Below are 27,940 nucleotides of genomic sequence, written 5' to 3'. Positions count from 1 at the left end.
TGTCACATATAAAAGTCGCACCTACTGATGGGTAGCTTCAGGGTCAGTGTTTTCTGTGAAGGAGAGGTGCTCGTTTTTTAACATTTTGGGATTTTACATACAGATAAAATCTACACACTAAGAGGAAAGAGTAAAACAGATAAAGCACAAGCTGTGCCCTTACATAGTAAATTATAAAGCAGTGTTCCTAACACAGTAATTGAATGTTTCATTTCTTGGATTCATTTCAGCTGTTCAGTCATCTGTGACTTCACTGTTGTTTATGTAATACATTTCTTAATTTAAGGCCTCCCCCCCCTAAGTGCCTCTTAGCTGGGTGTGTCAGGGTGTTCAGCCAGTTCACCCACCAAAGAGCTTTCACTGGGAGATAAGAGCCTCCATTGTCTGAGTGACCCCGGCTGAGACCGAGTTGGCCACCGCTCTCTCCTACTGTGCATTGCGCTGCATTAATAACATTGTTCACAGACCTTGAACTCCTTTATCTGACTTCCAGCGGAGAGAAAGAAACCCAGCAGCCACTGGGTGTCAAGTGGAAAGCAGGAGAAGGGCTGGGAGCGGTTGATTGGTGGAGAGGTTTCCGATTAGAAAAGACTGATGGCATGAGGAAGCTTTTTCCCACACCCTTGGCTCATCAAGTGAACATTGTTGGTAGAGGCGTGTGCAGAGAGAGATTGACCTCTGACGTCTTCAATGCATGATGGGCCAATGGGCAGACGGGTTGTGTTGAGACGTTGCCATGAAAAACAAAAAGACGTCTAGGCCGACCCTGAGAAGCCACATCTTCTGCCTTCATGACACCGAAGGAAGGTTAACCAGTGCTTTGTTTGAACATTGCTACTTTCATGACTTCAGTACGATCGATGTAAACGTATCCAGGGCCACCATGCTCGAAATATTATCTTAACAGTTTGAGTGAGTGTGAGAATTATTTATTCAATCTGTGGGTTTGGTCCGTCCAGCGCCTCGTTCAAATTTAGGGTTTTCTTTTGATTATTTTGCTTTCCCATAGATTATTTGACCTTCACAAGCTTGTTTTCCTCTGACTCCACTCATTGCTTATATTTTATTACATTTCATTCATTCTCCTTCCCTTTCACCACTTTGTCAGCTTTCAATGCCCCTTAATTCAAACCAGCTGTACAGTGTATCATCAGTATTGGACCAGAATGTTTTTAATGTTATTATTTATATATTATTCTAGTTTTGATTGGTGTTATTGCTGAAGTATAAATTGGCATAAGGACATTTGGTTATGGTATAGCCACGAGTTGAGGATTGCCCAATGTGCTCCTTTCTGTCTTCGGAGGATGTCAGTGAAAACAAATTCATAACGTATGTAATACAGACACTGAAGAGCTACTGACCACGGACTGCAAGCAGCAGTTCAGTTCAACAGAACAAACCTCAGAGTTTCCAGGATGTAGCTGAGCGGTGCCGCAGTCAGCTGAGACACACATAATAATACATGTTAGAGTCTTTTGGCTGTGGCGAGGGGGGCCTGCTCTTCCTCCTGCCAATGCCTGACCACTGAATCCCAGACAGCCGGTCTCCCACCAAGCCCCCTCTAATGGTGCGTTCACGTCAAACGCGTTCCAAAGAGAGATTAAACACAATGTCAATGCAAAGACGGGATTTCCGTCTCATTGGCACGGGCAAAGCAAATTGAGCGTAATTCGCTTTAGCTGAATATAAAAAAAAAAAATTCTCCTGACCTGATGTCGTGAAAACCAATCAGGACAGAGCATGAAGCTCACCGGACTCAGGTCCTGGCACCGATCCGAGCAAGGGGCTGATCAAACCATCCACTGGTCAGTTACTGGTATCGTTGGACATGTCATCCAGACACAGCTCCTGGGGAAGACGGTGAAATTCCCCGAGCTGTGTGTGTGCGTCCGGATGGTTTTTGTGGACCCACACACAACAGGGCTGGCTTCTCTGGCGTTTACACAAAATGCAGTAATGTGAATAAACACAAATTAACCCGTCAATGCAACGCACTATCCTCCATGGTGAAGTAGTGCACTTTCTACACGTATCCTGCTTTATTTTGTGTTATAGAATCCAGGAACAACGTATGGGTGTTGTCGAGCAGCTTTCAAAGTGGATAATTGTTCCAACAAGAAAAACAAAATGTTTTGCATAAATTCAGACGGGGGATCCTCTTACAAGAAGAAGGGGACAATATTGTTCTCTCATCTTACCCACTGGATGTGGGTGAGTGTATTAATGCACGTATTGTGCTCCCCTCTCTCCCCTGGCTGGCTCCAGGCTTTCTGCCAGGTCCATACAGTAAAATCCTGAGCCTGAATGGAGGACAAAAGCTGCAGCTGTGGAGGCAGCAGGCAGTCAGACAAAAGTAAATGGAGCCATTCTCCAAATCAAGGCCAACTTGCTGGACTGCTGCTGCAGTTGTAACCCAATTACTCCCAGGCCACATGTTCTCAAAAAGCAGGGACGTCGGGCCGAGGGGGAAGCCCTCCTTCTTTCCCCTCTATCCACCCCGTTAAAAAAAAGCACTGGAGGGGGTGGAGAGGGAGGGTGGTGCGGAGAGTAAGTGTTATTCCATACGACCCAAGTGTAAAGTCCGCTTCACATGTTGTGGCTGTGGACGAGGGCTGACGTGTGTTGTGGTACGGTGGGCTGAATATTCTACAATGCAACTGGAATCCCGACGTGAGAGACGACAGGGAACCTACGAGAGATAGAGAGATGATTGGGTGGAAGTTAAATGAAGGAAACTTTTCAGGTTTATATCGACTGCTTCACTTAATTTATTCTACACCTTTAAAACAGCCACTAGGTTATTTAGTAGTTAAACACTCACAAGGTAAATCCAAATAGAAGCAATGAGTGATGATGAGTATGGTGAGGTATCGGCTAATGACTGATGTGAGAGTTTATATAGTAATCCACTGCACAGAGTGGGATTGGTCAACTTCTTTGACCATGTGTTGGAAATGTCACGCCCCTTACCCCGAGGCATCAGCTGTGAACACACTGCAGCCACACTGGGAAGGTATTGCAGTACCAATTCAAGCCAGACATGATGCAGGCCATCTGACCATAGGATAAACATGCCATGACTGCATAGCTGGCATTGTTTCAGTCCCAGACATTGAACTCAGCAAATCTTGTACATGCAAGTCCAAAGATAGCTCATGATCGGTTGTGCAGTACTCAGTTGCGTGTTATCGCCCCCCTGTGGTGGTTAAAGGTGAAGAATTCAACAACACATGCAGGTATTTGCAGCCTGAATGGATTTGAAGGTTAGTGAGGAAATTATTCATTTCGAAATCATCAGTTTGAAAGTTACCAAATCTAGCTGCATTAAAAAGAACAAAAAGTAAACAGATACGTGGATTGCAGTGGTTTCCTTTCTTAGTCTTTCATCCGGGTACATGTGATGGCCTTTGTCTCCATCATGTGGTGAAAGACGATCACTACATTACCTGCATCTCATATTTCAAGTGCTCCAGTTATGGCTCGCTGGGCCATCCATACTATTACACCTCTAACCTGAAAGCAGAACAGAGAAAGGTGAATCGGTGTCATGATATCAACACTGAACTGAGGTTGTCCAACAGGGAGGAATCCCAAGTCATGTAAGATAACTGGCAAACTGGCAGATCTGCATTGCCTGCAGCATGTTATCTTCCACTATATATGTAATCACTATGATAACTGGCATGCCGATCCCTGTCATCACACGGCATATGTATGGGTTAAGGTGTGGCAGGTATAGGATACCACAGCAGTTCACAAGGGAGGCTAAAAATATATGACTCAAGGCGACCTAAAACAAATAGAGGTTAGGATGAAAGAACCACACGGTAAGAAGAACAGGTGCACAAGTCAAAGTGGGAACGCAAATACAGCAGAAGTTACTTTCACAAAAAACTGTGACAAAAAGCTTATTTTCAATCACATCATGTTGTGTTTACTGTCAGGTGTCGCACTGTAATCCACAAAACAAACAGGAGAATCATGTTACACTGAAAAGATGCTGCTATTACTTGTTTATATAAAGGTTACAAATTCACCTTCGAATATGAATATTGTTTGTATCTTTATGTTTATAAAGGATGCATCTTTGTTTGGGAGCCGATTACACCTTAGTTTCGAGAAAGAGGATTTCGGACCCCAACAATTCGGGCAGGGCTCGGTCAATGATTTCGCAGTGAGTGGCTCATGTAGTGCTCGGTCACATGGACTGGTCCGATCCACTTGATCTTTTTACCCTGCGCGTGCCTGTAATCGTGGAAAACCATGGGCTGTGGTCGGGTTTCGGACCAATAAACCGAGCTGCCATCGGGTTGGACTCTGGCTTGCTTCTTTTTCTCGGTCGGGCTCTGTGGTCGGGTCGGACCAAAAATATCCCCCTGACCCGCACTCTAATGTGCACTCAAGTGCATAGATACTGACTGGGTTGGGGTTTGCAACTAGGGTATGTGGCAGTGGAAGTGTGACTTGGTGCCCCCCCCCCCCCCCTCCCACCCTTTGAGTGACCTTTGACCCTGTGGTGCTGTAGATGGACACTGCAGTTGTTTTATATCATCTGTAATAATAATACTAATATCATATTAACAGTATAGCTGTTTCAAGTCACAACTCAACAGCTCCCATGTGCCATACCACAATGTGACAGGGAATTGAAACAGTTCTTTACTTTTCCAATAAGAAAAAAGGACCTTACGATGATTTCATCAGAGGGCAGTAGATAATAATAGACGTTGCTGTCTCTTGATAAAGTGTGAAAAATGTCACAAGGTCTAACTTTGAGGTAACTTTGAGGGTTTTTTCACTTCAAGTTGTTGTGCTTCAGCGCTGCCGCTACTGTCTGTCATGTTTGCCCTGTTTATTCCTGCTGCTGTCTGTATTTAAACTGACATGGAATAATTGTGCTGGATAAATTATTTAGCTAATTTCCTAGTTTCTATTCTGGAGAGCTTTTGTTGATAACTTCCTTTTCATCGTTCTCACGAGCTGCTCTGCCCTGGCGTTCGCCCGAGGCTTTGCTTCCGTCTTGAATAGTGAAAGAATTATTATCGACACAGCATATCATTCATTTTAGTAAGTGGCTCAGTGAGAACAAGAAAACATTCCAGAGATGTCGCCAATAAGGTTCATATGATAACAGGGAAATACAGAAAGAAAAGCAACATTGCAAACAACATGCTCGGCTCTGTTAATTCACAGCCTGCATGCAAGAACGGGAAAATCTAGGGTGTGTCCTCCCGCCTCTCACAAACGAGTGCCAACCACTGTTGAGTGAACAGATAAGTTCTCACTCAGGAGGAGGGATTAAAGAAGTCTGGTAAAACAGGGGGGGTTAAATGCAAACTAACCGGTTGGTGGAGGTATAGAATAACTCTCTCCCTCGTGTCCGACATTACCTTGAGCAAACAAAATCCTCTTTACCAGGAAGACGTCCACACGCAGGTGGAACAGATGTGAGAACTCAAGTGTCCCTCTTGTACTCATTGTGCTGTAACTTTTTATATAAACCTTTGTATAGCTTTGATGTTGTGGTCATTTTATTCATAGTTGTTTGTCTGCTGATTGTTGCTCGACAGCCATTGGTGATTATAAATATATCCACATAACCCTCAGTCCTATAATTATACTGCAGCTCTGCACGCACACAAACAAACACACACACAGATCAGTACTTTTCAAACTCCTCTCTCTCCCCCGCCTGCATTAGAGCAACAATGGTGTTGGTGACTGATGTTCTGATGTGTGAGCCCATGATGATTGTGAACGGCCGACTGAACTTTCAGCTCTTTACAGACAGACACGATCAAACAAAGTATGTATTTATAATATAATTATAATCAATCAGATGTGATAATCAATTTACCAGGTTGTGTGGTTTAACTCTTACTCACAACCCGAGGGGACGAGACTGACGATGATGCACGTAGAGGTGGAAGATCTCCGGACTAACGCCGTCACCAGTATTCCCACGAGAAATCCAGCTGAGAATACAGCATATTGTAGAAGAGTGACAGTGCTCACGTCCAGCAGGTTGAACAGCAGAGCTCAACCAGTCGAGGGAACACGTGAAGAAGTGGAGAAGCAGAAAGAGGAGAGGGTTTTTTCAGAGGGGCACATGCTACTGATTTCACTCACTCTGACATTGCCTCACTTTCCATGGTCCCGTTCTGGCGGGGCGATGGGAGGAACAACAACAGAACTCTCATTTAGAACAACAGCAACACTCCTACTTGTTGTCAATATTGCAAAAGTCACCCTAATGAATACTGTGCTCAAAACAATAAAGAATGACTATGAATCAATGCTGCTTCCATTATGTGGTTTATACAAATAATGTCTTATTTTAAAGCCTTGGGTTTTGATGAAATGGGCCTGCTTAAGAAAGTTAATACTCTCTTAGATTGCAACAGAATGAATAAGAGTTGTGAGAAAAAAAGAAAGCCCATTCTATTCTTTCCAGTAAAAGAGAGTAAGAAAGGGATGTGAGACGATAAGAAAGAGAGGAATGAGAGAGCGGAGGGGAGGTGCCACTGTGCTGTGCAGATTAACCATATTAGTGGAGAATGACAGTTTAATAGAAAGTTAAGAGTCTCCTCCTTTGTCTTTTAATCCCTCTTTGTTTTCATTTCTAAACTGTGAACAACTCAAAACAATAAAGAATGACTATGAATCAATGCTGCTTCCATTATGTGGTTTATACAAATAATATTTTATTTTAAAACCTTGGGTTTTGATGAAATGGGCCTGCTTAAGAAAGTTAATACTCTCTTAGATTGCAACAGAATGAATAAGAGTTATGAGAAAAAAAGAAAGCCCCTTCTATTCTATACAGTAAAAGAGAGTAAGAAAGGGACGTGAGACGATAAGAAAGAGAGGAGTGACAGAGTGGAGGGGAGGTGCCACTGTGCAGTGCAGATTAACCATATTAGTGGAGAATGACAGTTTAATAGAAAGTCAAGACTTTCCTCCTTTGTCTTTAAATCCCTCTTTGTTTTCATTGCTAAACTGCGTAGATGTTGTCATAGCTTCATTCAGCCATTAACTACCAAGTTTGTAGACTGACAGAACACTTACAGGGTTTAAGCTCCATCTTGCAGTGAATCACGTAAAATTCCTTTGTCGAAGCAGGACTGTCTTACGCAGACAATGTCCCACTAATGGAGGAATGTCTCGACAATATTTGCATTTCTGAATCGACTTTAACCTTGGCTGGTTGGACGAGTCGAGGAAGTGCAGTTTTGATGTCACCGTGGCATGAGCTGAGCAGATCAAACAATGTCACAGATAATATTCTTTTATAGAACTTAATATAAAACAAGGGCAAATGCAGTTTTCTTTCATGTTAATTATTTACAGTGTAAAATTGGTTTTAATAATCAGGAGCCAATTACTTTTTATTTTCTTATATCTTATTTACATATCCTACACGTTGAAATATGTGCAAGGAATATTTTATGGAACTTTGTGCGGTGGGTTGAACTCATTCATTTTTCTCATTCCAATGAGTTCAGTTACTGGTGGATAATTTCTGTTTGTTATGCTTTACAAACATTTTAATCAGAAAAACCTATAGTCTAATGTTGTCAGGCTTTTCTTTTGGGATCTAATTAGGTTTTTCCTGGAAAAGTTGTTTGTGGAGAGAAATCCTCACGATGAAAACTCAGAAATGACAAAGCTTTGTTATTTTTAGGTTCTAAAAAGAGTCCAGCAGGAAAGTCAGTGGTAATAAAATGTATTACAACTTTTTCTGTTTGTTGTTTCTCTCAAACCTGAAACTTTCTGCCCATCTGTTGAACACTGAGGACGGAGGTCCCTCCCCCAGTCTCCTCTGAGGTCACAATGAGAAAATGCTGCTACCAGGAACGGTTGAGACATTTTGGACCATCCTCACACATTACTGTATATGCCACTATCTATTATGTATATGGTTTATATTACATTACATCTGTACACCATTAGGAGGACACCGCCTGTCTAATTCCACACAACCCTTCTCTCAAAGCAATATCCAATATCCAACTAGCAGGATATAGGGTCTAAGCTGTGGGACGTTCATATCTAACGCAGATGACACAGAAGCACCTGAATCCAAGTCTTTTGTGTATCCCACCAGGGGCAAGACTTAAAGACACAACGTGAATTAGGAGTGGTTACTTTAGGCCAAACTGTCCGATAGGGTGGAATATAGAGTGACAGCAGCCTTAGCCGTTCATGGATGTGCTGCTGGAATTGGTGACGCAGGGAGAGGTATACTGAGAAGCCATCTGGGAGACATCTTCAGACTTGGGGGGGGGGGGGGGGGGGACAATTGCTAATGTAACTCCTTCAGAGTGCTATAGGCAGAACTTCCACTGAGACGATGCAGATTTCCTAAAAGACAAATCATTTATAAGACTAAATAAACAAAACGTTGTGGTTTTGTATCGTCAGGTAAGGTTACTGCATTGTACCTGATCATCTTAGGTAACAGATAACACATGACAGGGTTGTGTATCTTTTGTAATCCAAATGTAGCCATCAAACGTCTTAAAATGCACAATATGCCTATGACAATATAAGCTACCTGTTAGTTCCTGCTCCAGTTTGACAGTATTGACCTTAAAAAACCAGCAGTGGGCGTCAGTCCGCCTCTTTAACCTGAGGCTGAGAACAGAAACATGAGATCACCTGTATTATTGTTGTCCAACAGGTTTGTCGGAGAAGGCCTATAGCAGCAGAGTCCTCATGTTGCCTTTTGCGTGCGCAACCGTCAGTGGATAAATAGATGTCGCCAGAGAAATGCAAACTATTGTCCGGACTGCGCCCAAGTAGACGTTTGCCTTGTGCAGGGCGGGAGTTGCCTGTGCAGTTGGGCGGGCGAGGCACATCCCAACACAGCCTCGGGGCTTTTTTGTTCAAGTTTGCCTCATCTGGATAATTAACATGGTTGTGCGCTCAGCTTGGCACCAGCTGACTCCGCAGGACGCAGCTACAGGAAACCACCGGAGAGGAGACTTTGACGATGAGGGATTACGATGAGAGCATCGCTTTCCTGGGACAGTGGGGACGTTTCCAGCTGGTCGTCTTCTTCCTGCTCTGCTCCACCATTGTTCCCAATGGATTTGGAGCCTTCACCCTCGTCTTCCTCACGGACATGCCGAGCCACCACTGCCTGGTGCCTGAGGACAACCTCACAGAGGACTGGCGCAGAGCCACCATACCAGTGGAGGTGAGAGCTCCATCTCATGCATTTTCCTCAATGATTATGCGGTTCTTTGGAATAAGGGCATAATAATTGAAATATTGCAATAGTATATCCTTCATAAAACTTTTGTATTCACTGTTATTTGATAAGATAAGACTTTATTTATCTCAAAGCTCCAGCTGGCTCCAAAATTACAGTAACACTATCAAATAAAACAGAATAGAGTTAAGTAAAAATAATTAAAGTGAAAAGTAGAAGATTATAGTCAATGAAATAAAGATAGAAAGTATATGCGTCTAATAGTAAAAATCAATAGTTGCATGAGACAGAGAAACTAATACACACACACAAAGCTGCATTGATTATAAAGGATAAAGAAGTAATTAATATGGGATATTACACCTGATATTGAAATAATATAATAATGATGAAGAAAGAGAAAGAACAATTTTGCACATGTTGTTTGTGTCCAGAACATCAGTTGTGCAAATCCACATATAAATTCCAAGTCATTTCTTTGCTTTGCTAAAGACATTTCTGCAGAATATTTATAATTCAAGAATTCAAAGGTCAAATTCACAGTTCTGTATTCTAATTAGGCAATTTTGTTCCTGTTGTATCTGAAGATAATAGAGATACAGGTAGTGTTTGGATATAATGCCCAATTATGGCCATATATTTCCTTTGTCTCATTATTAGTTTACCCAATATGTTATGACAGATAATATCACTGGAAAATAAACCCTTTTAGTCTTGTGACCTATGTTATTTTGACCACTGTGAGGTGGTGAATGGGAAGGAGGAGCAGAGCAGATGCAGCAGATACAGGTTGGATGTGGTCAGAAATCTGTCGGCTCAGGGCTTCGTTCCTGGCAGGGACGTCAACCTCACCGACCTGGAGCAGGAGGTCTGTGTGGACGGGTGGAGCTACAGCACGGACACGTACACATCCACTGTAGTCTCTGAGGTAAGGGTGTGTGCGGCAGAGGCTGAGAGTGAGCTTCTTGTCATATTTGTCACTTGCAGTGTCCCGAAGGTATTTAATCAGCTTAATTTATCTGCATAGGCAAATCAGCCTCTCCTTGTATATGTGTCTTTAGTCCCTGCAGCATTTGCGTGTCACAATAAAGGTGGTTACAAAAGGCTGGTCCCAGGATTTCTTAGGCTCGTCGAACCTTTAGTTCATTCTTCTTAACGTCCACATGTTTGCATGGAACCACAGTAGGGCAATTTAGTTTTTACTACTTGTTGAGATTTCTGTTGAGGAAGTGTCCTTGTTGTGCAAACAGCAATGCAAACAGAACCTCCTTGGCACAGGCAATTCCTTTGTTCAAATGTTAATGCTTTGATATTTCAGTTTAACCTGGTGTGCAGTGAAGAGTGGAAGCAGCCGTTAACCGCCACAGTCTATTTCCTGGGAAGTCTGTGTGGATCTTTCTTCTCCGGGCTGCTGTCAGACAGGTCCTCAAACACATGCACCACATGATATACACTGAACACCACAGCCTTCATTTACTGTCAAGTTGTAATGTACGAGTTATTTATGAAGGCTGCAGGGCCTAACAAAATTCAATAAAGAAAGACAATGCACTTTTATTATTTATGTGATGTGGCAGTTGAAGTATTGATATTTGTATCTTTCACCGTATATTACCTTATACGTTGCAATTATTAACTTGTGTGCACAAAATTAGAAAATTCATTTTGGGAGACTTTAGGTTTCCTGTGGTTTAATCGCCCTGAAACTGTGATACTGCATCATGGCTGCTTTCACTTTTCATACTCAATTTGTGGTGCATACCATTTCTATACTTTTACTTCAATAACATTTTGAATGCAATACTTAATATGTTGACATTTATTACTAGACTCAACTCAAGAACCCTAGAGTTTCCTCCACCGCTGATGATATTCACAGTACAACATTTAGTCTTAGACGAGTGTACCACATATCTTGATTTATTTGACTTCTCCCTACAGATTTGGAAGGAAGCCTGTTCTGTTTGCCACCGTCGCACTTCAGACGGTTTTTACCTTCATTCTCGTCTACTCTACCTCATGGCTAATGTTAACCATCCTCCTCTTCATCAATGGTTTGGGACAGATATCAAACTTCGTAGCTGCTTTAGTGCTGGGTAAATATACGCTTCTCCTCTATCGTCACACACTGTCGAGATTTAGAGTGTAAATAGCATTTCTCCTCCTTGTTCGACACACATCACAAGGGTTGTATTTCCTTCTCCCTGCGTGCAGGAGCTGAGATCTTCACCGGCAACGTGCGAGTCCTCTACTCATCTTTAGGCACGTGTTTAGGTTTCACCCTCGGCTACATGATGCTGCCGGCCTTCGCTTACTTTATTAGAGACTGGAGATCTCTCACTCTGGCTTTGGCGCTGCCTGGCCTGCTCTACATCCCCCACTGGTGGTAAGTTGCACCCACTTTAAGAAAGCGCATTTTTGTGGTTACCCTACTTTGGAGGCTCATGAATGGAATTCTTTGTTTCTTACCAGGATATAAATGTGTTTGTTAGGAAGACGTTGAATCATTCATTATGATTCAACTTCATAATCAAATGATTCGTGACCATCATCGTGACCAACAGTCCCAGTGGAGTTACACTTTAGGTGAAACCCCAAACAAAACAGCGATCAGTGTCCCAGGAATTGGGACCAGCAGATCAAAGCTTATACACGTTTTACATGTTTTAATCATGGAGTAAGAATTTCCAAAAAGAAATGAAGCAACTGAAACAAATGTGGAACTAAAGTAAAGAAAGCTGTCAATGTCAAAATACTGAATCTACTGTGAAATGCACAGCCTGTATTCGTAAACTGTGTAAACTGGATCCATCTGGTACCGTGTGGAATGCGGTCTCTCAGCCCCGGGTGCAGCACCATGGCATGGCGGCTCGCAGCTAGTTAACCAGAGACTTTATGTAAAATGAGCTGAGCCTCTTTGTTTCCTGGTTCAACAGCAGCTGGGAGGATCTTTGCTCTCAAAGATCACAACTTGCCTTGAAACAAACTGCTCGACCTGGGTGTCCTTGGTACCACACAGCTAATGAGAGCTTTCACAGGGAGGCCCGCTCATGCACAAACGTGAACAAACATGAACAGTGGTGTGAAGTTGCACCTGAACCGCCAGATAAACTTGTATTACAACAGAAAGAGAGTTTGACTGAATTCTCTGCTCAGGGCAACAGAACCACACTATATTTGTATACATTGAAATGACTGTTTGCTGCTGTATATTTAATTCATGTTGTAAAGTTATTGTTTTTAGATCCACTGAAACTGTTGAACTGCAGGTTCATCCCGGAGTCTCCTCGGTGGCTGCTCTCTCAGGGACGAGTGGAGGAGGCTGAAGCCATCGTGAGAAAAGCTGCTAAATGGAACAAGCTGCAGGCTCCTCCCGTCATCTTTGAGACTTGCAGTGTAAGTTGATCTGAACCATTTGGCTGTGAGGCTGAGAAGTACAGTATGTGGATGGAATACAGAGACAAACCCTTTGTTTTGGGAAGGAATAATAATACAGAGCTCTTTTACAATGAACATCTCGAGCCTGAGGTCCTTGTATCTTGCAGGATGATGAGGATAAGACAGAGGTGAAAGAAAGCCACGGTTTCTTCGACCTGCTGAGGACGTGCAACATCGGAATCACAACAATCCTTCTCTGCTGGGTATCGTGAGTTTGACTTCATCCTCCATATATCACATCATGCTGAGATCCTCTCCAGCGCTGTCGACAGTTCTAGAATTACAAGCTGCGATGGCTGAGCAGCTCAACATTTTAGAAACAGTGAAGAGGATATCTTTCACTTTGGAAACACACATGTTTAGAAAATAATACATATATTTATATTTAAATGTATTTGTATGTGTATGTGCTTGTTCACATGTATGTTTATCTATGTCCATGTGTGCACTTGTGTATGTGCATGTGTATATATGTGTACATGTACATGTAGGTGAACGTGACTATGCATGTTCATAGATATCTGCATGTGCACATGTATGTGTATTTATATATGTCCATGTGCATGTTTATGTGTCTGGGCATGTTTATATACGTGTGCATGTGTACATTTATATGCATGTGTATATTTATTTCCATGTGTATATGTATCTGCATGTGTATGTGATTGTGTATGAGAGTGTACATGTGTCTGTGTTAAAGGTTATTTATATTCAGATTTCTGCTGTAGGTTCACCATGATGACCGGATACTTCGGCCTGTCCTTCAGCACGGCCCAGCTCCACGATGACCCCTACATCAGCTGCTTCATCTCAGCAGCCATAGAGGTTCCTGGGTACATCACCAGCTGGGTGGCGCTGCGATATTATCCACGACGATCAGCTTTGATCTGCATCCTGCTCATTGGATCAGTGCCACTGTTACTCATTCAATTTATACCTGAAAGTAGGTAAAATCCTCATTAGCCTACAGGAGTTATAGATACTAGTTATAAAGTTTTACTGGTAGTTGGAGCCTTGAGGTGATCTGTATCAATATGTTGTTTCAGTGTCGAATGACTGATGAGGTCTGGTTTCAAACATCACTGGTCTTTTCAGAAAGGGCTTCATTTATTTTGACACTAGGCCTGAACTACACAAACTACTTTTACAGTGTCATACTTCATTAATACCATGTGCGTTTATCACTCGATAAACAATATTTAAAGGCTGCTTCAAGTTTTGCAAGCCGCCAGCTTTTCCCAGCGCTCCTTTTGAAATCCTAAACAACGTCCAAAACGCTGCACAAGGCTTCATCTGCAAATGACAAATCCATTAAATTTGCACACACTCATAGATAGCAGTCTCCTCAACACACCGGAGACAAGACCCGCGAATCATTAGCCCCGTTGTCCAGATACAGGCCGAAATTGAAACAGGGATTTCTCGGGACCATTTCTCAGGGAGCAAATTGCAACCTTCAAGCAACATGGAAATCAGATCTGTAGATTTTGCATACTCCTGCTGACAAACAGACATGAAGTACAGGAGTGCACACAAAGCTCCTGGGCAGTGGTAATTAAGAGCTCCAGGCTTTGTTAAAAAACAAACTCTACCCTTGTCTTTCAGCTCTACCGCACATGTCTCTTGCTCTGGAGATATTGGGTAAATACGCTCTCACCGCTGGCGTCTCCATGATATTTACCTACACCTCGGAGCTCTACCCAACGCCGCTCAGGAACACGGCCACAGGAACAACATCCACTATCTCCAGAGTGGGGGCCTGCTTCGCGCCGTTTTTGTTGACGCTGAGTGAGTACACACATTGGCGTTTTTGTTTTGTGGCCCATTTCACCTCCCATGAGACCCAGAGCCCGTTCTACCATCTAAACATCCCCTTCTCCTTGGTTTAGGGAGCTACCTGAAGGGCCTTCCTCATATTGTGATGGGGTCTCTGTGTGTTGTCTCGATCTTTGCCACCCTCTTCCTCCCCGAGAGTTTCGGACGACCTCTACCCGAAACCATTCAAGAGATGCACAAAAGAGAAAGGTATTCTGCTTCAGAAATACATATGTTTTTTCTACCTACTGAATTTTATTGGCCAATGCATTGAATAACTACAGGGTGGAGGTGATTGAATTCAGAACACTACAAGTAATATTGTCTGTTTGTCTTTATTCCTTCTGACAGGATACGGTGTCCATGCATCAGTGGGGGGGAACAAAACGTCCACGTGCACTACCAGGACAGTCTAATATGATTATCAAGTGTTTTATTTATCTACAGGGATTTTCCTCTGTATCAATATCTCAAATCACCTTGAAAATGTTACACAACAGTTCCAACCAAGGGCAGGCAGGTCGGAGCAGGACGACCCGTCGGGTGGAGCAGCCGTCTGCCTCGATTTGGAGCAGAGAAATATTTAGAGTATGGAATTGAAAAGGTTCAATGAGCTCTTTAAAAAATGTTGTACACAGGATTTCAAATACTAAATGCAGAGAAGCCTAGAGTGGAGAGATGTGATGTTCCTGTCAGTGTTCCTGCTGCACAGTATGGATCACCTCTGACCTTTCGGGACCTTCCTGATAATAGAGAATTGCAGTAGTCCAATCTACAGGGAACAGATGTTTCTACTCGTTTTTCAGCATCAATCTAAAACAGGGTATTTTTGAAACCCCAGCAGAAGAATGTGACATTGAAAGAAGTTGATTTATACATCTTTGTAAATTGATTATATAAATTAGGTTTCCATTTCAAGAAATGTAACAGAATATGTTTTTCATTTTACATAAATAAACAACTGAAAATCAAGATTGTATCTAAATGTAATTCATTTAAATATTAAAGTATTACTTTGTATTAAAACCACATTATCTTACGAATGGTAGCTAAGATCATATTACTATTCACTGCACGGTTTACAGCGGTGACAGTGATCAGAAGTAAGTGGCCCTCACAGATTTGCTTGAAGCCTGTAGAGCTATTTTTCTTAACAAAGTAAAAACACATATATACACAAATATAAAAAGATAATTAAATATCTTGTTTGTGCAGCCATGGGAATCTTCACTGGGATTGTGTGCGTCTCGTTTCCGTCTGTATATCTGTAATTGATCGATCAGTGTTCCAATAAGAAAATGGAAACACAACAGAAAATGTCACGATGACTCTTTTAATATATCACTCAAAACCAAAACACCTTCGTCATCATCATGATCGATTGTCTGAAGCGTAAAATACACAAAGCAAATTTGTGTTTAATCGCAGCCTTTTTGTGTTCAGAAAATTCAGATAATTCTCTACGTCGACTTTAATCTATTGCACAATGTGATGCTTTATAAATGACTGACAATGAAGAGATATCCAACAATACACCACCATGAAAAATAGACAGTTTTTATTACCGCCTTTCTCCCTCTTAGTTCAGTCTTTGCACTGTTTGTTCATTTACAAAGATTATTCAGATATGTTTAAATACACATTTTAAAAGAGAAAAAAAAAAAGAATTGCAGCTAGACTCAATGTGAAATCAGTATATTTGAACATTCTACTATATATACCGTGTGTATTTGTATCTAATTCCTAACAGTAAAGCAGCATGTGAGTGCAGATGCAGTTGTTGCTCTCTCACAGAATATATTATTCCAGGTCTATGGAGATATTTCAAAGCATTATTATTATTATTATTATTTATATCATGTTCTTGCTCCTGGTGATGCCACGTAATTTCACATAAAAATACCATTTAATGAGGAACTGGGGGGGGGGGGGCGGGGGGTTCTTCTTTCAATAGCCGGATGTCAGTGCTGCTCCTCGATCAAGTGACCACTGGATTTTTCTTTTCACTGGAAATGTCCTCGTCTTCCTCGGTGTGTGCTGCTGTGTAAGGTTTCTTCTGACAGCATCTGGAGTGTAGAAGAAAAAACGATGACGCACTTTCAGCAGAGCCGGCTGCTTAGGGCCCCACAGCCACCAGGGGGCCACAACAGTCATTTTCCAACAGCTGAATTAGAGTGGCCAATGTATTGCTTACTGCAAGAGACTGAGATTTGACTCTATTGAGACTTTGATCCAAAACTGGCAGCAACGATATTAGTATGTTTGTAACACAAGGCCCCTCAGATACAGACTTGTGTTGCAGTTTGGACATAGAAGTAATAAGGTTGCTGTCATATTTACCAGATGAAAAAGTATTTATTCTTTTATATCAACTTTTAAAAAGTTGATATGTCTTTTGAATTTTGGAGTACATTTGAATAAATGGGCACATCCTTTTTTTCAAACTCTCTTTATCTTGTCGATAGGGCATTAGTCTTGCAAAGATATGTATTCTCCATTTACCCTTCTAGTTATGGCCTTACAGCATTGATATTAAATTAGTATTAGAAGCCAAAGGAAATGACCCTGGTGGGTGCAAAGCAGTGGTTTGTTGCATGTGAACATACACTGAAGTAAATCATTTTTAAATCTGTCTCTTGTGCAGCATATTAATCTGCAAAATGAACAATAAATAGTTGAATAATTGAAAATAAAGCTGCAGAAACCCAGACAGAGAACTAAGCTAGTATAAACTAATGACGAGTGTGTGGGAGGCGCTGTGACTGGGAAGTGTAAACTCACCCAGGGAAGGGCTGCATGTGAGTGATGGTGTCGGGCAGAGGCATTCCATAGGTCTCGGGCAGCAGGAGACTCAGCAACCCCGCCAGAGTCATCAAACTTCCCATGAGGATGTAAGGCAGCGATACGGAATAGCTTCCTGTGGCAGCACATCAGAAGAGCACAGGGTGAAAAACAAGCTCGGCTGCAGAGGAAACCGTCGAGCGGCTCAAAACAAATGAGACAAAAGGTGACGCTGTAAGAGACTCTGAAAAAAAAGTGTGATTTAAAACCAATCCAGTAAATCTTGGTAGAAACCGCGGCTGGTTCATCCAACCTGTGAGCTAATCGAGCTGGTCTTTGTTTTTACTCTGGGCACATTTGTTCTTGCAGGAACCAGCGTCTCGTTAGAAGAAGGAACTGGTTTTATGAGAACTGGATCCAGATCATTTGATTCACGACCATGTTTTTAAACATAGAAGTAGTTATTATTCAGATAAATTACATTTTTTAACCAAAACTTTCTACGTTATCATTCAAACAGATCACTTTTAACTTTTGTTCTTTTACATTTATAACTCATTTGGAGAAGAATGACATTACATCTAGTGTTAACTTGATGCTTGAGTTTGATCTATTAAATTAATGAAAAGTGGAAAATTAAGAACTCCAGAGCTCCGATGTCCACAGTGATTAAAGTAATTCTTTAGGACATAATTACCAAGAACCCGCGATACTTGTTATAACAGTTTTAAAAAGCCTGTGAGTCCACAAATTTAATTAATGGTGAGACAGGCCCACTCAGTGTCAGGTGTCCAGTTCCCTCCCACAGGACAAGGGCTACATGACATGAGGACTCTGATCCCACTGCAAGTGTGACTGTGGAGATATTTCAAAGCATTATTATTATTATTTATATCACGTTCCTGCTCCTGGTGATGTCACGAGAAACATAAGAACTAGTCTCAGACAACCCTGAACAGAACCACTGGTATAGACGATGGATCGATGGATGGACATTTTACAAACTGAAATGCGTCCATGAGTCCCAATATGCCAGAAAGTAAGAGAAAGCTGAAGGTTCAGAAACAGGGAGATCAAGATAATGTGATGGAGGGATGGTGCAACTCCGCCATCTATCCCAGATACAGGATGGATAGATTTTGTGTAGGGCCTGTACTGCGGCCAGCCACCAGGGGGTGATCAAGATGATTTAGCTTCACTTTGGAGGAGCTGTCCAGTTGTAAAATCTTCATTAACAGTCTATAGAACCAAAACTGAAACCTTAAACGCAGCTGGATATTTAGGATTTCGTTTCTTTCACTTATCCCGTAGTGATGAATAGGCGGCCAAGTGACGTCACATAAAACATGCTGTACTTTGAGCAGATCTTAGAGCGCTCATACTCAAGTAAATGAAGTACGGGGCGATGATGCTGCCTAATCTGGAGGCCATGGAGCAGGCGCCAATGGCTGTGTTCCTCAGCACGGTGGGGTAGATCTCTGCTGTGTAGGCGTACACGAAGGCGAAGGCTGTCGACACGGCAAACTTCCCCATCATCTCCAGCGTTATGGCGACAGGAATCAGGTCTGGAGGGAATATAACATGTATTTGTTCGAGGTTAAGTTGTTAAACAATTCGGCTTCACACTAATGTTCTGCTCTTATTGAAACTCGAATGACGAATGTCACCGAGGCATCGTACTTGCTGGGATGAGCTGTATGAACAGTAGAGACATTCCTCCCATGGACAGCGTGGAGAAGATGCTCAGTCGTCTGGAAACCCAGCGAAACAGAACCCACGACAACATGTAGGCGGGCAGCTCGACCACGGCCGACAGGAAGCAGTTGAAGTACGGGTTGCCGTGAAGGTTCGCCGTGTTCAGGGACAGCGCGAAGTAGCCAATGGTCAGGGTGTTCCTGTGGGGATAATTGTTAAGGTCAGAAACAGAGTGAAACTGGTTCCGGTCCAGGTACGAGCAGTTTTATCAGTGTTTCAATTCTGTGGCAAAATTGTAAACATCTCGAATCTGAGAGGCCGAACCGGTTCCCTTCAGCACGTGAAGCGCAGCGCCCTCTGCAGCAACAACTCAACTGTGGGTATTACCCATGATCCTCTGCTTCCTGAACCAGGAGATCTGCTGCTGTAACAAATCCAGCAAATTCTGTTTAGAATTCTTCACATTTTAAGATTCCTGACTGAATATTGAAGATAAACGCTGGTGTTTAATGACTTCTTAGTGTAGCATCAAGCACATTGTGAAGTTACTGTTTTTAGCTAGAAAAAGTTGCATAGTGTTGCTAAGCTCATTGGTTTGTTTTTTTCCAGTCCGCTACGTGACTAAGATATTAACGTTAGTGGACAGCAAATAACAAGATTCATCAGGTGGATGCAAAGCAAACAGTGTTCTGTAGGACTGTTAGGATATATGTACATAACTGAAAGACTGGTAAATAGTCTATTTACTTAAAGGTTAATAAAAAGAAATATGTGACTGTTGTGTTTACAGTTTGTTTCTGTTGTCTACTAGCGGCGAATAAGTGTTACTGCAAGTCTAAGAAGCACTGGCAGTAACAATATTGCTTTCCGTCCATGAGTGCAAAGACACTTAAAATAATTGCAGTTAAAATGGTTGTTTAATATGATATATAAGAATTATAATTACAAGTAAAGAGGAAGGAGAACTACATATGACGTTTTGGTGGAGAAAACAAAATGAAGGCATTTATTAGGACCTGTTATTACAACAATATTCAGTTAGGAAATTAATGATTTTGTTTATAAAATGTTCAAACTTCACTTTTTTAAATGATGCAGGAGACTACAAAATAGCGATATCTAGACATGAAAGCCTAGATTTATATTTAAATAAAATATTATTAGCTGAAGAGGTCAAAATGCCAGTGTACGAGAAGCAGCAGGCTGGACTTGAAAAAGAAGTACTTTGCATTTGCATCCTTAATTACTTTGAAAGTATAAATGTACATTCAAGTAAAAGCAGTACTCTTTGGCTCATTCACCTGCTGTGATTCGCTTTTATTATGTAAGAATAAGTGAAAGAGAATCAAGCTGCATCTGTTTAACAACTCAGCGAGGAAGGGAGCACAGGAAGAACTCAGCCATGCTGTGCAGTTACATAAAGCCTGATTTTGATCTGGGTCTCAGGCTTCACAGCACCTGACAGGTCATTATTTGTTGTTAAGGAAGCAGGTTGACATTCAGTTGAGTTGATGCATGAACCGGCTGTCACCATTTGTTAACAGCGTGCGTGTACTACATGTCTGCATGCCAGTGCATACACGTGTGTGTGTCTCTGTGTAGCTGTGTGTGTGTGTCTGTGTAGCTGTGCATGCAGGGTCACTGTACTAAAAGTGGAGGTCGCCTGGGACAGCGGGGACTCACCACACCAGCCACAGCGTGAGCGAAGTCCCGCAGATGTTTCGTGATCGCAGCAGATCGCAGATGTTGTGGGTCGTCCTCTCCTCGGACTGCCGCTTATTCTGTGGGGCAGTGGAGCGAGTGGAACAACAAACATGTAACAAGGAGAGGCAGCAGTCCAGACATAATGTCATTACAGAGGGAACATCGTGAAATAGTGGCCACTTGCTGAGTGAACACGTGCACGTGCACAGGTTCACACAAACGTGATCAGAAATGAATGCAGGGGAAATGTCCAATGTTAAATTAGAAAATGAGCTAGAAGACCACTAGAAAGAAATTAATATTGTATGGTTTTATCCCTTGATCCCATTTATAGTTATCAAACTATTCCTTCATTAGTGCGGCTACACACTGTTTGTTGACCTATGCAACTTGGTGGAACCTTAAACTCCAAGATTTTGTTTTGAAAAGGAAAAGAAAATGACTTCAGCATGAAGCTTCAGCAAGAGTTGGGGAGAGTAGAAAGAAATAAGCAATTTCTGTGAATCAAGCACAAAGTCAAACACTTGTCTCTCTGTACAATCACCAGAAGGACATGTACAAATGAGCAAAGAACAGAGATGAGAGTTGTGTTCTTTTAACCCACAGCCTCCTCCCATTGGATGTTTAAAGGTATTCGTTACCCTTCTGATGACTTATCAGAATGGGAGCCATCCTGCCCTCATGTCTCTGTGGGAGACCCCTGGACTGAGACCCCTGATGTGAGATCCAAACCATTTGCAAAGAGGCACCATAAAGTTAAGGCTGCAAGAGGCCACGGGGTAAAAGTCGCTGAGCAATAATCGTAAACCTAAAGTTGCATGGTTTAGACAAACAAGCTGGTCATTCTTCTACACACACGTCTGCTCGTGCAACATCACATTCACAAATGACAACGTTTCCGTTACAAGCTCTAATACACAGCAGGATAAAAGTGCCCCGCTATCAAGTTATCAGCCACAGTTTCCCTTGGCTCTACGTGTATCAATAATGTAAAACAAAGTGTTTTCTAACAGGTCATTCAGTTTGTTTCCTTCTGTCAGTTTACCATCATGTCAATAGCAATTGTGGCTCTAACACCACAAAACAAATATAACACAGACATGCGGTGCTCCAAGTGAGGTGCAATCTAGATGTGAACCTAATGTGGCCCGTGTGGTAAATGGAGAATATCGTCCAAATAGTACCTAACAAATTCAGGCCTCTTTTGGCCCCTCAGGTTGACATGTGGTACTGCTCGCTGGCTGGATGTGCGCCAAATCAGATTTTTGAGCAATTTTTCCTTGGATTGCCCAGTTTCCACATTTGTGTAACACCGCAGTGTCACAACTATTACTGGAGTAACTCTTGGGTAAAACCTTGCTTAAGACTCTTCTACTGTAGATTATTGTTGACTCTCGCGCAACAGTAAATGATTACCCCAAACTAACCAGGTCAAGGGTTGCACTCATTCACACCCCCAACGTGCCTATAGAGAAACAGATCCACAGCGATTTTTAAGCAGGGAAACTGGTTTGAACTGGATAGTGGCTTAGGCACTGGGATGCAGAGGGTTTCAATGCTTAAAATTAAAATTCAAAAATCCACTCCACACTCCCTTCCCCTGATATGTTAAACAAGCGTCTCCTTTAATATTGTTCTCCTACATCTGGTTATTGCAGCAGCCACATGAGCCATCTACTTCAGTGAGATCTCACCTGCAGGGGACTGAAGATGACTGGCGGAGGCTCGATGTTGTTCCTCCTAGCAGCGTCTCTCACTATGGCCTCGGCCTCCTTCACCCGTCCCTGAGAGAGCAGCCAGCGAGGAGACTCCGGGATGAGCCTGCCTCGGTACACAACAAGTGGACGGTGAGAGAGAGAGAAGAGGAAAGCAAACTCATTTTGACTCCTGATCTGAGTGACTGTAGCTTCCATAAAGTTAACCTACACAGATTATTTTGTGGTGGTTAAACTGGCACGACGCGGTGATGAGTAGTTTTTCATAGATTATTATTTCGTTTATAAAATTAAAGCAACTCAATTTCCCAGAGTTTAAACTTTAATAATTCCCCAGTAGATGACTAAATATTAACAACCCAGAGGAAGGGGAAGGTAATTTATTACATTTGGGTTAGAAAAACAATTTGATCTCCACAGGTTAATTTTCTGTTGGACAAATAATCGTTAATCTGACAGTTACAGCTCTAAAATAGTCCAAAACATAGTTTAAAAATTGTGAAAAGGGAAACTTTTACAACCTACAAATAACTACCGCAGATACAGTAGAAAAACAGATGGGAATGATCAACACTGCCCTGGCACTTCCGCGATCAGCCTGTAGAAATCCACGCAGACACACACAAGCAAACACACACCTACCTACCACCAGAAAGGCAAATAAAGCAAGCCAGGCAGGTTGAGGGCGAGGGTGAGCATCCTCCAGTCTCTGATGAAGTAGCCCACCAGCGGCAGCACCATGTAGCCGACACAAAAGAAAAGACACACACCCATCGTGGAGAAAATGGTCCGCACACGTGGGCCGAGAATCTCTGTCCCTGGAGCACGAGAGAAAAGAAACACAAAGAATGTATGACACTCGCTTTTGCTTTAGCGTGAACCTGAAGCGACTATATACTTTAGTTCTGAGAATTTTAGTACCTAATACGAATGCAGACACATAATTGGAGATGTTTGCCATCCCGACGACAAAGTACAAAGCGCAGAACACGGGCCAGGATGGAGAAACCACCATGATGAGGGCAAACACCGTGTGCATGGCCAAGGTGACAAACAACACGATTTTCCTCCCATACCTGGACAAGACATAAAGCAGAGGTAAAACACCAAGAAAGCATGTTTAGATCGACTGTTCATTCACACACATGCCACCATGAAGGATTCTTTATACAATGTATTATACTTTCATTACATTTCAATGATTTCACAGCAAAAAGGCTGTATAGCACTTTCAATGGGCCTCCTATCCTCTTTTAGCTTGTTTAGTTTTTATGGTACTCTTAAAGTATGGCTCAAATCTAACTTGAACATCTCCCAGTAGCCCTGTCCACCATTGGATTGCCAGACAGAGTTAGGACAGAGCTACACTCTCAATAGTCACATGTTGTCTTGACAGATTTGTCCGGTGGCCGAGAGAGCTCAAAGAATTACAAATGAGGAAACAAGGACTACAGGGACTAACAAAAGGTGATGAACCTGGCTGTAGATAGGAAGTTATTGAAGTGTGCTACTCGTCAGCTGTGATAGAAGGTTGCATGTGTCGTTGAGTTGTTGAAGATGTTTTCGGAGTTTGCTGTGTCTTGATACTTTTTTAAGCGTGTGTCTTCAAATTGAGCTCTCTCGGCCACCGTACTTTTGGTCTGGACGAATCCACTGCCGCAAGAGGAGTGAACGTCGGGCTGTAGTCATTTAGAGGTCATCAGACAGGACCCCAGGGGAACGATAAAAAGTCAACTACTACTGTAAAACCTTTCAAGTTCACTCCAGCGATTTCACATTATAATCAATTGTCAGGCTCATGTTGAGGGAATTCAATGCAGCATAACTAACGATCATGTTTTTATATTCCACATATTCCAGCATGTGCAATATTTCCCCTATACCTCCTCCACAGGGAAAATTATCCAAACAGCAAAGGAGGTGTTTTTCATCCATTGTGCAGTACAGATGCAAAGACCTGACATTGTCACGTAGACATCTTTGAGAGGTCATGAGTCCCAAGTTAAAAAGCCCATTGCAAAGTCGGCCACTTTGGCCGACTTCGATTAACTTATTCCGCAGCAGCTCGAGTTGACGCTGAGTTGTCCCTGACTGAAGGTGATCTGTTGTTCGTCACCTGTCGGAGAGCTGCCCTGAAATGATGGAGCCGGCGAGAACCCCACAGAAGAAGACAGAGGAAGTCAACGGGTTCTTCCACCTGTCATCACACACCAGGTTCCACTGAAAGACACACACACACACAAACAGATGCTGTACATGTCAAGTAAAGCGTTCAATTCTGATATGTTAGCTATAAACCAGCGTCAAGGTTATAATCAATATCCTAAAGTGGAACCTGTTGAGATTAAAATGAGAAAATAAATCATAATGCCATTATCATAATTCTAATAAAGTGGAATTTATTTCTATGATTGTCTTATATCTTATTTTATTTTCGGGTTGTTGTTTTAGCCATGAATTTATTCCGACATCAAACTCTAGTATTTTTACTAAATGGTGGACAAAAGTTATCCATCACTGTCTTTTCGTGTGGGACAGTTTCCAGTACTCTCGTGAATTTATGATGATTAATAAGTCTCAGTTATGTTTTAAGGGACATACAGATGTAGTTCATCCATTTATCCTCCCTCATCCAAGATCTGTGCCACGGCTGCAGCCTCCTCTAAACAGGGTGACACCAACCTCAGTTATGATGGTGGAGGTGTAGAGGCTCTGGTCATAGTCCCACCCGTCCAGGCAGCCTTCTTTTGGCACCTCGCTCAGATTCACATCGACGCCGGGCACCAAGGCTCTCTCGGAGAAGCTCAGCAGATCATCCAGTTTGTATCTGAGGCACTTGCTGGGCAACAACTCTCCTCCGCTGTCCTCCTCCAGCGGGATGCTGCTGTTCCTCCACGCCGCCGTGAGGTTTACGCGCGCCGGCACGACGCAGCGGTGCAGCGGCGTGTCGGCCACAAACACGATGGAGAGGGCGGCGAAGCCGTTGGGCAGCACGGTGAGACAGAGGAGCAAAAACACCTGCTTCTGGAAACGGCCCCATTCTCCCAGGAAGGCGGTTGCCTCTTCATAGTCGCTCATGGTGCCTTCGGAGCTGCGCGTAAAGTGGGGCAGAGTCGACAAGAGACGCACAGGACTCTGCAGTGGGTATTTAAAAAGAGTGTGTGTGTGTGGGGGGGGGGGGGGGGGGGATCAGCAACGAAACCATCCCACCTCTTTCTCAGTATTGTATTAATTTGGGGGAAAACGGGTTTTAAAGGCACAACCCGAGATTCAGATTGCAGATAAGGACCAAAATTATGTTTTTCCTTCATATGTTGGGAAACGATTCTTCTGCTCTCCATCTTTTCCAAATTATAAATAGATAATGTAGTGGCTTCTAATATTTTATTAATAAGAAAAATCTCAAAGAAGTCTGAGTCGTGCTTAGAAAAATTGTGTGTTGATACATTATTTCAAATGTTGGTTAATGGCTGAACAGACTCTCTGTGTTTGTGTGTTTGTGAGTGTGTGTGTGTGTGTGATCAACATCCATGTGCACCTGTATGAATACATGATTCCTCTTAACTGCTCACAGAGATCCATCTTTGAACACAAACAAATAAAACTTGAAAAACATGATGTTTGAGTGAGATAATCTGAGAGATGATAAATCATTACTAACATGCATTAACATGTATAAACCCAAAATTTAAGAACTTGAAATACATGCATGAACTGTGGAACGACCCTTGACCCCCCCAGGACAGAGAAAAGTTACACGCACAAATCCCAGTTAATCAACAACTCTGTCATAAAGGGGCCGAGTTTCTTTAGGTCTTTTCATGTTATAAACTCATGAAGAAGATAAAATGGGTCTACAATATGATTAACGCAGTTTTTTTAAGGAGAAAAATGAAGATGTTCTTGTGCTACCAATGATTATTGCCTCTGATGTGTCTTCCAGACCAGCCTTTTCCAACCAGTAGGATCCCAGAAATGTGAATTATTGTGCAGTTAAAGCCCAGGTTAATGATTGTGCACATCGAGTTGTCAACTTAAGGGTTCAATTTGTAGAGTTTCTAGTGGTGTGGTTGCATGTTCCAGCTGAATAACCCCTCCCCTCACCCTCCCCTTCCACACATGAAAGAGAAGCTGTGGAAACAAACATTTAACATGTAAAAGTGATAAATAGGGCAAACTGTATATGTCCTAAAATGCATGTAAATGAATGTCTCCTTTTGAAGACCTAGATGCTCTTTGTAAATAAGCCCTGCTGCTGTGCTCTTAATGTGCGACACCCGCTCCTTGATTTAGATTTAAACTGATGTTCAGTTGTCACGTGATCATCATCACCTTGTTAGAAGAAATCACCTCAACTCTTTATCCACTTATAAGAAACCTGGTTCTAAAATACAGTGACAAACTTACTCCAATGAAGACTCTACAGCAGTGATTTTCAACCAGTGTGGCAACCGGGGCACACTACTCTGCTTGCGATCTAACTGTCGATCGCAAAGGCAGTGTGGGTCGTACCCCCTCTTTTTATTTTTTTCTCCAAGACCACGACCCCCCCCCCCCCCCCCCTGCTTTCTGTTTGGCACACGGCGGAGTTCCATCCCGATGCCCCCCCCCTCCCCCCCAGAACTTGCTGAGCTGGTTTTTCAAAAGAAGCTCACAGGCCTATAAAGTGTGGGCACCCCTAGTCTGTGCTGTAATAAAGTGTGGCAGATAATGTAATACTCTTCTATTCCAGTGGGTGAAAGTATTTCTGACAATTGAGAGGTTTCGATTACTCAAAGCTGCTTGCAACTGATGAGTGGTGTGCAAGCTGGCCTACCTGGCTGTTATATTTCATCATCTGAATGAACTGAACACACGGATGCAAGGCCGAAATGATAACCTGCTTACAAGCACTGATAAAATAAATGGATTCTGTTTAAATGTGCAGCGTGGCAACCTTGAGATGTTCCCACTCACTGAGAAACGGCATGATGTGAACACTGCTGCAATGTGCGAGGTGATAGGCATACATTTGAAAACTCTTGAGGAGAAGACATTTGATTTCTCTTCAGCCTTCACAGAATGCCTTGACGGGGTTAGGGACCCATACAGCTCAACATCAGTTGCTGGAATGGACATGACTTTACAGGAGCAGCTCACTATATCTGTGTGAGCTGAGCTTTCCAAGCTTGACTGCGATAAAAACTAAAAACAGAGAGACACTGAGAGCTGTTGAGGAAGAGTTTTGTGTGTGTCTATCTTCCATTCCGGCCAGGATATCAGTTTTGTGTTAATCTAAACAGGCACAGGTTTAACACTGAGTGGGTATAAATACATTTGGAAACTATATTACTAAGTATATGTTTTATATGTACTCTGTGAGGCCATAGAGTGTAAATTTGTGTAATTCTGGTTGGTGTTGTGCCCCAGGATTTTGTAAATGTAAAAAATGTGCAGCGGCTCAAAAATGGGTTGAAAATCACTGCTCTACAGCACCTTCCCTTTGGGGTTTTCTCCACAGACCCTGAATCAGGCATCCAGATGTTTCCACACTTTGATCAGTTGTCTCTGAAAGCCAATGGGTGTCCTCCGT

General features: G+C 42.5%; 2 protein-coding genes across 2 annotated transcripts; one reads left to right on the top strand and one right to left on the bottom strand.

Annotated features, from left to right (window-relative positions):
* Positions 1-8,759: 8,759 nt before the first annotated feature.
* On the top strand, positions 8,760-15,445 carry LOC133970183 (solute carrier family 22 member 4-like). The gene is made up of 11 exons (XM_062407052.1): positions 8,760-9,205; positions 9,966-10,148; positions 10,539-10,642; positions 11,162-11,316; positions 11,435-11,606; positions 12,490-12,616; positions 12,766-12,866; positions 13,387-13,601; positions 14,264-14,446; positions 14,548-14,683; positions 14,825-15,445. Exons 1-11 carry the CDS (start codon positions 8,999-9,001, stop codon positions 14,892-14,894), a joined length of 1,653 nt encoding a protein of 550 aa, XP_062263036.1. The 5' UTR covers positions 8,760-8,998; the 3' UTR covers positions 14,895-15,445.
* Positions 15,446-16,404: 959 nt separating this feature from the next.
* LOC133970216 (organic cation/carnitine transporter 2-like) lies at positions 16,405-25,494 on the bottom strand. The gene is made up of 10 exons (XM_062407111.1): positions 25,051-25,494; positions 24,485-24,588; positions 23,290-23,444; positions 23,015-23,186; positions 22,348-22,474; positions 20,633-20,730; positions 18,935-19,149; positions 18,637-18,819; positions 17,255-17,390; positions 16,405-16,539 (listed from the first exon to the last, which is right to left on the bottom strand). Exons 1-10 carry the CDS (start codon positions 25,444-25,446, stop codon positions 16,452-16,454), a joined length of 1,674 nt encoding a protein of 557 aa, XP_062263095.1. The 5' UTR covers positions 25,447-25,494; the 3' UTR covers positions 16,405-16,451.
* Positions 25,495-27,940: the final 2,446 nt, after the last annotated feature.

Source organism: Platichthys flesus, chromosome 15 (genome assembly GCF_949316205.1).
Source record: "Platichthys flesus chromosome 15, fPlaFle2.1, whole genome shotgun sequence".
In the NCBI taxonomy this organism is placed as follows: Eukaryota; Metazoa; Chordata; class Actinopteri; order Pleuronectiformes; family Pleuronectidae; genus Platichthys; species Platichthys flesus.
The sequence above is the reverse complement of the archived record's forward strand: the minus strand, read 5'-3'. Positions and strand labels throughout refer to the sequence as shown.

Bases quoted from the DNA above. Each gene is read 5' to 3' on its own strand.
- LOC133970183 (XM_062407052.1), top strand. From the start codon at position 8,999: ATGAGGGATTACGATGAGAGCATCGCTTTCCTGGGACAGTGGGGACGT. The intron at 12,867-13,386 runs GTGAGTTTGACT...TTTCTGCTGTAG, and splicing joins ATCCTTCTCTGCTGGGTATC to GTTCACCATGATGACCGGAT. The intron at 13,602-14,263 runs GTAGGTAAAATC...CTTGTCTTTCAG, and splicing joins CATTCAATTTATACCTGAAA to CTCTACCGCACATGTCTCTT.
- LOC133970216 (XM_062407111.1), bottom strand. From the start codon at position 25,446: ATGAGCGACTATGAAGAGGCAACCGCCTTCCTGGGAGAATGGGGCCGT. The intron at 18,820-18,934 runs GTACGATGCCTC...TATTCCCTCCAG, and splicing joins CATACAGCTCATCCCAGCAA to ACCTGATTCCTGTCGCCATA. The intron at 17,391-18,636 runs GTATGAGCGCTC...GTGCTGCCACAG, and splicing joins CCCGTACTTCATTTACTTGA to GAAGCTATTCCGTATCGCTG.